General features: G+C 36.2%; 1 protein-coding gene across 4 annotated transcripts in view; it reads right to left on the bottom strand.

Moving 5' to 3' along the window:
- Positions 1–2361: 2361 nt before the first annotated feature.
- Positions 2362–10227, bottom strand: part of TM2D1 (TM2 domain containing 1) — a 56160-nt gene continuing 48294 nt past the window's right edge. The window contains exons 6-7 of one of the 4 annotated variants that reach the window (XM_027108346.1): positions 7920–8049; positions 2362–2409 (exon numbers count right to left, since the gene is read on the bottom strand). In XM_027108346.1, coding sequence (XP_026964147.1) covers positions 7939–8049 — 111 coding nt within the window. In that variant the 3' untranslated portion in view covers positions 2362–2409; positions 7920–7938. Of the gene's footprint in view, positions 2410–3904; positions 6026–7919; positions 8050–10227 lie in introns of those variants that run through there. The other 3 variants (XM_027108345.1, XM_027108348.1, XM_027108347.1) reach the window with 3 other exon arrangements.

The following is a 10227-nucleotide window of genomic DNA, read 5'->3' as shown; positions in this document are numbered from 1 at the left end:
AAGCCACTGGAGATTTGGCAGAAAAGTGACATGTTCTGATTTACTTTTATCATTTGGCTGCTGTGTGAAGAATATATAGTAGGAAGGCAGGAAGGCAAGAGCAGAAGGGGGACACAGTAGGTCAATAAATAATTAAGAATTAATAAACAATAAATTCATTTTTGAACACCTTTTTAAAGACGTGCTACGCTTATTTAAAGCAATTTGTGTCGTGTCTCACGCAGACCACTCAATCATAAATCATATAAAGAAGACATGCCATTCTTTCTTGTGCTATAAAAGTGAATTTCATAATTCATTCAAATAAGTCATCAAATTTTGAGGTATATCTGAAAATCAAAGATGGGACTGTGAGCCTTCATAATCGTACCCTCTTAAATATAAAATTAGCTCACATGATTAAAAGTTCAAACACTACACACTTTCTAAAGTGTTCTGCTAAAACATTTTTCTTTGGCATATGCAGTGCAAATAGCTCTAGCCTTAATCATTTTTCAAGTTTTAATCTCCACGTTTGGCATATTCTGATAACATTGACAGGTTAAAAGCAACATTCTGTTGTATGCATAGCGATTCCTTGCAATTAACCTTAATTTAGGCTGAAAGTAGATTGAACAGCTGCTTCATAGTAACATTTCTAAATTTATTAGATAAATATCTCCAGAAAACTTCAGATTAAAGAGCAACAAAAACAAAATCTGCAACATTGCAGCCTTCCCTTAGTAAGGAGAGTCTTAAAGCATTGCAGGTACCAATAAAACTACTTTCTTGAGAAAAGTGACATTTTGGGCCCTTATTACACAGGGTAGCGAGAGATAACGATAACAGAGATAAGAAAAATGTAGGTAAACAATGTCCGAAGAACACATCCTACCTTCCTTCTGTAAAAGGAATTTTTGAGTCTACTGGAATTTTACTGAAGGTGTAACCACACTACAACCCCAGTGTGAGGAACCCCTTGCAAATCCCAGATGGTGTGAGTAACCCCTTGCAAATTCCAGACGGCACTCCTCAATGCCTAATGCCATCATTCCATTCCTTTAAAATGTTTAATAAATGGTGACTATTATCTATGTCATCTTAACCTCTCAACATTAACTGATATTATTATCCCCATTTATATGAAGACAGAAGGGCTCAGAACAGTTACAGTAACAAAACAAGTGGCAAAGACAGGAGACAAACTCAGATCTCATTCCAAAGTCTGTGCTTTTCCCATCAAACTGTGCTGCCTGGATGAAAAACCTTTGATATCATGTGTTAGATCCACCTTTTTCTTTTAAATGCATCTATCCTTTAAAGTCAGAATCATGTCAGAAATCGGGATAAGTGTATCTTGAAGAGGAGGGCAGGGGAGAATAAAATTTTCTTGGGTTCTTTGTTCTAATTTAACCCATACTATTATTTATGGTGTCAAATACATGCATGTTTATTGTGGAAAAATTAGAAAGTTCAGATAAATAAACTGAAAGAAAAACTCATCAAATAAAAATCACCTGCAATCCCACCACCCCACAGCACAGGTGTCTCTATCTTCATTTGACCTCAGCAAGACGAAGCAGAGCATGACAGTATCATCCTACCTAACATCTCTCCTCTTGTCACACAAACATAATCAGACTTTGGTCTAGAAAGTGCTGCAAATGTCAGATGAGGTAACAGCAGAAAAGTCTTTAGGTTCTGACAATACTCACTGCTCTATCATAGTCTCATTTTAATATTCATAAAACATTTTGGCATTTACATGATGTAAAGTTGAGAAGTTTGAATAAATAAATTCTTTTTTTCTTTTTAAACCAGCAAACTATTTGTTAAGTAAAAAGACTCAGTATAGGCAGATAATTCCATCTTTACTGAAAACATTAAACAACATACTAAAAAAAATCTCTAGTACACAATCACTAGCAGTATATTTCAAAGAATGAGATGATTCTAACTATCACAATGCAGGAGTATAGCAGTTAATAGACCTGGGTTTACATCCTAGCTTCACCACTTATTTCATGACCTTTGGGCAAGTGACTCAATCTTTGTGGGACTCAATTTACTTATCTGTAAAGTGGGGATAATGATAGTGACTCTTTAGGAAGATGCTATAGAGCTTAACATCGTGTACATGAAGAGCAGTAAAAGGAAATTTTAACAAGTTCAAATCTTGAAAATTTAAGATTTTAAGCCTTAATTTTTTAATAAATATTTTTTCTTAAAAAATCTATTTTCTGGGCTTCCCTGGTGGCGCAGTGGTTGAGAGTCCGCCTGCCGATGCAGGGGACACGGGTTCGTGCCCCAGTCCAGGAAGATCCCACATGCTGCGGAGCGGCTGGGCCCGTGAGCCATGGCCACTGAGCCTGCGCATCCGGAGCCTGTGCTCTGCAACGGGAGAGGCCACAACAGTGAGAGGCCCGCGTACTGCAAAAAAAAAAAAAAAAAATCTGTTTTCTAAGATAGCAAATACCAATGTTTCATCATCAGACAATGACTAGCTTTAAGAGCATTGCTACATTTACTAAGAATTAAGATATTAGGCTCTATTTTAAAAGATATGGGAATGAGTACCATGATGATTAACTCAACTACAAATGTACTATTCTAGGACTCCATTGGGTACTCAGAGCTGTATAGCATTTTTATTCATTTCTAATCAGCAACTTTTCTTATTTTCCAAATTTATCTCCCTCTTTCCCTCTCAGCAGCTCAGAATAAATACCATTATGAATGAGCTTCCGATGTACTCCTTAAAGCACTCCTCCTCTCATCTAAAAGATGGCAGTTAGATAATTAAACTATTTGACACTGTGCCAACTAACAGATACGCTATCATTCCCCGATACCCACAGCCAGCATCCTTTCTCTAGCAGCTATCCTGTTCTCAAAGTTTGGTTTTTCTTCTCCAGCCTGTGGGATGTGAGGAGCAGGAAACAGCACGGTAAGCAGTGGTCTAACTGCAGAGCAAGGGGTAGTTGCAGGTCCCTGCAGCATTTTATCCGCAGTTCATCTGCACTGGAATAATTAAGAGTTGACTGTGGTTTTGTTTGGGTTTGGGCTATTATATTTCATTCTTTCTCTATTACCCTGGTTAACTAAGACTGTATGTATGTAGCAAAAACTTTAACATATGATTACTTTTTGACTAAGAATGACGATTCTAGAGAAAAAAATCAGAAATGTATATTGTTCATTTATTAAAATAACTTAAATACCACATAACATTATTTATCATTACATAAATGATGATACAGAACTGGAATACTCAGCAGCCATTAAAAATAATTTCGTAAAAGATTATTGAAATAGAAAAACATTTACAATGTGAAGCAGGCTACAAAACAGTATGGAGAATATATCATTTTTGTGAAGAAAAATGAAAATACATGCAAGGAAAAACTACTAGGACATACAATAAAATATTAACAATGTTATCTTAGAGCTGTGGAATAAATTTTTTTTCTTTGTACTTTTTGGTGTTTCCCCAAAATTTATGCATTAAGCTTGTATTAATTTTGTAAATAGAAAAAAGCAAAATGAATGCTGATTTAATGAGAGAAAGGAAGAAGGAAGGTGCCAGAACCCTGGGGAATATCTACATTTAAGGTATTTGAATGAGAAAGAGGAACCAACATCTTAGACTTGCACTTTTTAAGAACTAACCTTTCTCTTTTGCTAGTTTCTATCTATTTTAGCTTCCTAGCTGCCTATCAGTATAATAATACTTAACTAAGCCTTAAGCGTCTAGGTTAAAATAAGGGAAAAAGACATAGAAAGTTTTTGTAAAACAAAACAAAAACAAAAAATACCCCCAAACTAATATTTCTTAGAGTCCTAGTGGTCCCATGAACAAATGCTGGCCATAGACATGACAGAATCTCTGAAATTTTAAAGAGGTCCTTTAGTTTAATACAGTGGAGGTAAGAAATCTTCCTGGGTAAAGAGGTACTTCTGGAAATTGTATTAATCCTTTCAGGCTAAAGTAGTACCATTTATAAATGCTTCTGTAGAACACTAACTGTTTCTATAGAACTGAAAGAATCCTTTCCATTTTACTCTAGAGGGTTTAGGAGTAATCCCAGGAATGACTGAGCTAATCCATCTTACAATTTTGGCCACTGTTCTAAAATCAGGGTTATCATATAAAACATCTCATACAGAGGCCTTAACATATAATTCCTACACACACTACTAACAAATAGCCATAATAATATAGTGCTCTATGAAACTAAAAAACAAAACCAAAACAAAACTGTATTCACATGCTTTAAATGTATTCCCATAATAAATAAATAAAAAGACACAAAAAACCATCTGTAAAAGAATTACATGTATTAGGCAACAGGGAATTACACAAATAGGAAAAATGAAAGCATTTTTAGGAATTTAGGAAATTATAGTGAAAATTAAGTCTAAAGGTTTAAGAGTGTACTGTGAAGGGACTTTATTTCTAGATTTTACCAAAAACTCTTTCAGAGTACAGCTTATTTGAATAAATACTTTTGAGAAGCACATGCTTGGAAACAGACTTCCCACCTGGTCAAGGTAACTGTAACAATTACATAGGAAGCAAGATTTGTTTCAAGATGTGACTGCAGGTATTTCTCATGTAATTGAAGTTACATAGTTGTGGAAACTTACAGACTTTTAAATCTGAGCTTAGGTAAGTAAACTTCAAAGCACTGTGAGCAACCAAAAGGAACTAGGGAATACTAGAAAATGGGCATCTAGCTTAACTGAGGCCAAAAATATCACCGTGAAAAAGTGGATCCCAAAGAAATATAAGCTCCTTAAGGACAGAGATGTTAGTGTTTTGTCCACTGCTGCATCCTAGAATCTAGAACAGTGCCTCCCAAATGATAGACACTCAGTATTTTCACTAATGAACAAATCAGAGACCCTTCCTGGTATATATTAGGAATCAATCCAAATTCACTTCTTATATCAATACTTAATAATCTCGCATCAACTGGAGAAGCTGTTACTGAATGACTAACATACTATGAAGCTAACTGTACTATACTGTATATTTTTGAGTGAAATGAGTGATGAAAAATTATGTTTTTTACTTTTGAAAAGCCCAGATCCCAGTAAGGGATACCAATACCAATTGTTTGAAATTGGTATGCCTGTTACTAAAGTAAGAGTATGACAGTATTTTGGGGACATAGCATTTCATGTATTTCCATCTTCTTAAAACCCTTCAAAACACGGCAAGAAAAATTAGTGCTAACATACAGGTGCTGCTTCCTCCAGACACTGGTGCATCACTTAAGACACTTGTGCCGGCATCTGCCAGGCAGTGCTAACAGATGGAAGACATTAATCATCTGGTTGGTGTTCCCACTTTGTCCATCCAGCTTCAAATATAACTGCACTGAGCTAGATGAGTCAGCATCTGGTCCACCAAAAGCTAGTGCATCACTCCCAAAGCAAAAAGGAGAAAGTTCACACTTCAGAATCCTGAATCAATGCCAAGAGTATCTGCGTTGCCTCAAGGTTTCAGACTCTCTGATGACCTTTAGCTCCCTGGATACCAAGGCAAACACAGATCTGAAAGCTCCAAAAAACAGGTAGGTTGTCATATACAAGACTGCAGCCCCAGGCAATATAGATGGTATTTGTTCGCACCATGGCTTAATTGCTTTGAAGGATCAAAATGCAGAAGACAGAAACATTCAACATTTAAGACAGTTTTCTTAATAATAAAGCACTAAAAAATGTGAATAAGTCATACTTTCATTTTTCAGAAGCGAAAAGGACAAGTGGCAACTTGCCTTTGGAAAACACATTAATATCAGAGTAATAAGCTATCTATCTCATAGAGACAGTAGCCTAAGAAAGACTATTATCATATAAATCTCAAAGTTCTATTAAATAAATCTCAGAATAATGTTTTTAACTAAGACAACAAAACAAAAACATCAGCAACAACAAAAAATTAAACAGAATCTGTAAAGTGGTATATGAAGATGGAAAAAGGAAAATCTGGAAATCTACACACTGAGAGTTCTCTATTAAAATCAAGGAGGCCCAAATCCTAAAACAGAAAAAAGAAATATGTTAAAACACAATCTTTTAAAAGAATCCAATGAGGTTTTTATAGATACACATATTAATGCTTCATTTATTCAAGACATTTTTTTCTTACACTGGGAGCACTTCTGCATGTATTGTAGGAGATTATATGAATGACAATGCTGAGAGATGCCTTCTCAATAGGCCCTTCTAGTTTTAAATTTTAAATCTGAGTCTGGAATCCTAATTAAATGTTTATATAATAGGCTACAGATATTGTTTTTTAAATTACATTTGATTATTTTTTATACATTATAGTTTTAAAACAATCTATATACTTTAAAAAGAGAAACAACAATTTACAGTGTGAAAATAAGGTTATGTAAAACTACACAACCCTTCTCATAAAGTAGCAGTGACAATTTCCAAAATGAAGATACTTAATAAAAAACAAAGCAGTTAGTGGGAGGGGGTAGAAGAGAACCAGTGGAGTGCACAGAAGACCTAGGTTCTAGATTCAGTTTTGCACTGATTGTGTACCTTAGTCTCAACTTCCTTAGGTCTTAATTTCTTCCCTAGTAAGAAGAGGCAGATGGATCTCTATGCTTCATTTCAATTTTAAACACAGAGACTCTTATAGTTTGTAAGAAAAGATCTGAAGAACTTTTTGGACAACGAGTTGAATACATTCCTCAGATCTTAACAGGAAGGGCCTGTCACCATTCAACTCTCATGGCAATAACTATAAAGCATATCCCATAATTATACTGTGAGAAAAGAAAAAAATCTACCCTAAGGGCAAAATTATACTTCATATCCTATTTATACATTAAACATAGAAAATGAATGCCTAGTCCCTTCCTGGACTCTAGAAGCACTCTCTGAGATAGAGTCAACTAAAAATCCTAGGATTATGATTGTGGCCAAAACATTCAGCCTATGTTTCTCTCTGTCTTCCCTGAAAGCTGCTAGACAGTTCTAAGGCCAATTAATAATTCTCGTGGGCAGGGCCAAACTTCAGCTTAAAATAAGTACTTATAGTAGTTCAGGGTTGAAACTCTATCAACTTTCAGATTTAGGAAAAGAGAAGGAGGTTTAAGGATCATACTGACCCTAAGAAGGATGGACAGTAGAAAAGATATGCTTTATCACCTATAACACATACTTTCATCATAACCATTATATAAAACTATGGGATATCTTTTTGCTTTGATGTTATTTTTTTTCTTGTGAACCTTGTCCTTTAACTATATTCACTGCAAAGAAACAGTCTGAATTGAGAACTGCAGGAGCAATGAGCATATACAAAAATGCTTTATAGAAGATTAGAGACCTGCAAGACATGGATGGACCTATAGACTGTCATACAGAGTGAAGCAAGTCAGAAAGAGAAAAACAAGTATCGTATATTAACACATATGTGTGGAATCTAGAAAGATGGTATAGATGATCTTATCTGCAAAGCAAAAATAGAGACAGAGACATAGAGAACAAACGTATGGATACCAAGGGGGAAGGGGGGGTGCGATGAATCGCGAGACTGGGATTGACATATATACACTATTAATACTATGTATAAAATAGATAATTAATGAGAACCTACTGTATAGCACAGGGAACTCTACTCAATGCTCTGTGGTGACCTAAATGGGAAGGAAATCCAAAAAAGAGGGGATATATGTATATGTATAGCTGATTCACTGTGTTGTACAGTAGAAACTAACACAACATTGTAAAGCAACTATACTCCAATAAAAATTTTAAAAAACAATAAAAAAAGATTAGAGACCTGCCTTTCCTGATAAGCAAAAAGACTGGTTTACAATACTAGATGATCTCTTAAATTTCCCCTGGTTCTCAAATTATCATAATTTTATACAGATAATATACTGTAATTAAGATTACATATCACTTACTGTTTCTTTTAAACAATATTCATGGATATAACTGCGTTTTTCTAAATGTCTCATTGGTAATACTCAGTCTTGTAAGTCTGGTTCCATAATAATCTATAATGTAACTACTTCCATCTGAAGGTCCAACAATCTAGAAGAGAAAATTTTCCAAATTACCCATTTTACAAAAGATACTTTAAAAATACTTTGAGTTTACTTTTCTTAGGTGTTAATACAATTATTTCAGTAGCACCAGAAATACAACTCACTCAAGCAATAAAAAGTAATTGTGGTTCATGTAGCTGAAAAGCACACTGGGGAAGCTCACAGAATCAAGAGGGCTGCAGAACTAAGGGCCTCAATGACTGAAACTCCATGCCCCACAAGGCCCTTGGTTTGGCAGCCCTGCCTCTTCGTGTAGCTCTGCCTGCCTTCCTTCTACAGACAGGCACCCTCAATTGGTTGCCAACAGTTCCAGATACACATCTTCGCAGCTCAGTAGCTCCCAACAGAAAGAAAGTTAAATTTGCTTCCTCAGTGTTTATATAACAATTTCAGGGAAGAACATTCATTGATCTGCTTGGTTTTTACACCTGTTGCAGAACAAATTACTGAATCCAGGGTAATAGGATTAATATTGGCCAGGCCAGGATCCCTCTGGGAGATGAGACAGGATGACTGACAGTCCTACCAGAACCACATGGAATGGAAAAGGAAGAGTTTTAAAACAACAACAACAACAACAAAAAGCTCATCCATGCTAATCACAGCTAATCACAATAATCTTGTCCATTTAATCACATTTGTGACAATTCACTTAACATGATCTCTCTATTATCCTTTAAGATAATAATCTTCACACTGTAGCCTTAGGGGTACACAAGGATTTACTAAGGTATATGTAGACCCAGATAGTTTCAAGGGAATTCATTTTGAGATCCTTAATTCAAGTAAATACTCTTTGTAAAACTGATCCACCTGATACCACACTAGGCTTAAAAAGCAGCATGCTAGGTCCCCTGCCCACTTCTTTGCTTTCACTGTGGTCCCTTCTCCAACTTGACAACAGTAAAGCATACCTACAGTAAGGCACACCCTGAATCTTATGATGGCACATTGCCATGAGGTATAAAAGTCTCTGATGTGTCAAAGAAGGGGATAATTCAAAATATTGGATTTCAGGAAATCTCTTGTAATCAAGAGTCCAAAAATATGCTCTGTCACATCTTGTTCAAAAGATGCAGCCCTAGTAAAATTTTACTTTTAGCTTAAAAATAATTTGCTAATATTTGTAACATGTTTATGCTATTTTGATCAACTGTATATCAGTAATTATAATGACAACTCAATCCAGAAATCACGGAACATTTTTTAATATTTTAATGAATAATATGATCAGTAGAAGATTTTCAAGCATAAAAACATATTAGGCGTAAGGAGGGTGGGAGGGAGACGCAAGGGGGAAGCGATATGGGGACATATATATATGTATAACAGATTCACTTTGTTTTAAAGCAGAAATTAACACACCATTGTAAAGCAATTATACTCCAGTAAAGATGTAAAAAAAAAACAAAAAACAAAAGAAGGGACTTCCCTGATGGCGCAGTGGTTGAGAGTCCGCCTGCCGATGCAGGGGACACAGGTTCGTGCCCCGGTCCGGGAGGATCCCACATGCCGCGGAGCGGCTGGGCCCGAGGGCCACGGCCGCTGAGCCTACGTGTCCAGAGCCTGTGCTCCGCAACGGGAGAGGCCACAACAGTGAGAGGCTCGCGTACCGCAAAAAAAAAAAAAAAAAGAAATATATTTCTAATTTGTATGTAATGAATGTGCATTGTTTAAAATCTGAGTTACTTCTATTTAAAGTTTCTTCTTTCTTCAACTTGAATAGAATAATGTGTAGCAAAACTATGCCCTGAAGTTATATTTAAAATAAGCTAACATTCATCATTTTTTTTTTCTAAAGAAGACCTGACATAGGAAACCAGTCGACTGGCCATGTTGCATTCTAACAGAAGAGAGGTTATTTGATTCTTTGCTCTTGGTTGAGCAACTCTCATGGTATTGAACATCTCAAGACGTTGTAGAGAGGTTATTTTAATGATAAAAATAGATGGGGCTTCCCTGGTGGCGCAGTGGTTGAGAGTCCGCCTGCCGATGCAGGGGACACGGGTTCGTGCCCCGGTCTGGGAAGATCCCACATGCAGCGGAGCGGCTGGGCCCGGAAGCCATGGCCGCTGAGCCTGCGCGTCCGGAGCCTGTGCTCCGCAACGGGAGAGGCCACAACAGTGAGAGGCCCGCGTAACGCAAAAAAAAAAAAAAAAAAAAA

This window comes from Aethalodelphis obliquidens, unplaced genomic scaffold (genome assembly GCF_003676395.1).
Source record: "Aethalodelphis obliquidens isolate GAN/ISIS:26980383/991018 unplaced genomic scaffold, ASM367639v1 scaffold9, whole genome shotgun sequence".
NCBI classification, from domain to species: domain Eukaryota; kingdom Metazoa; phylum Chordata; class Mammalia; order Artiodactyla; family Delphinidae; genus Aethalodelphis; species Aethalodelphis obliquidens.
Note: the sequence above shows the minus strand (reverse complement) of the source record. Positions and strands in the feature narration are given on the sequence as shown.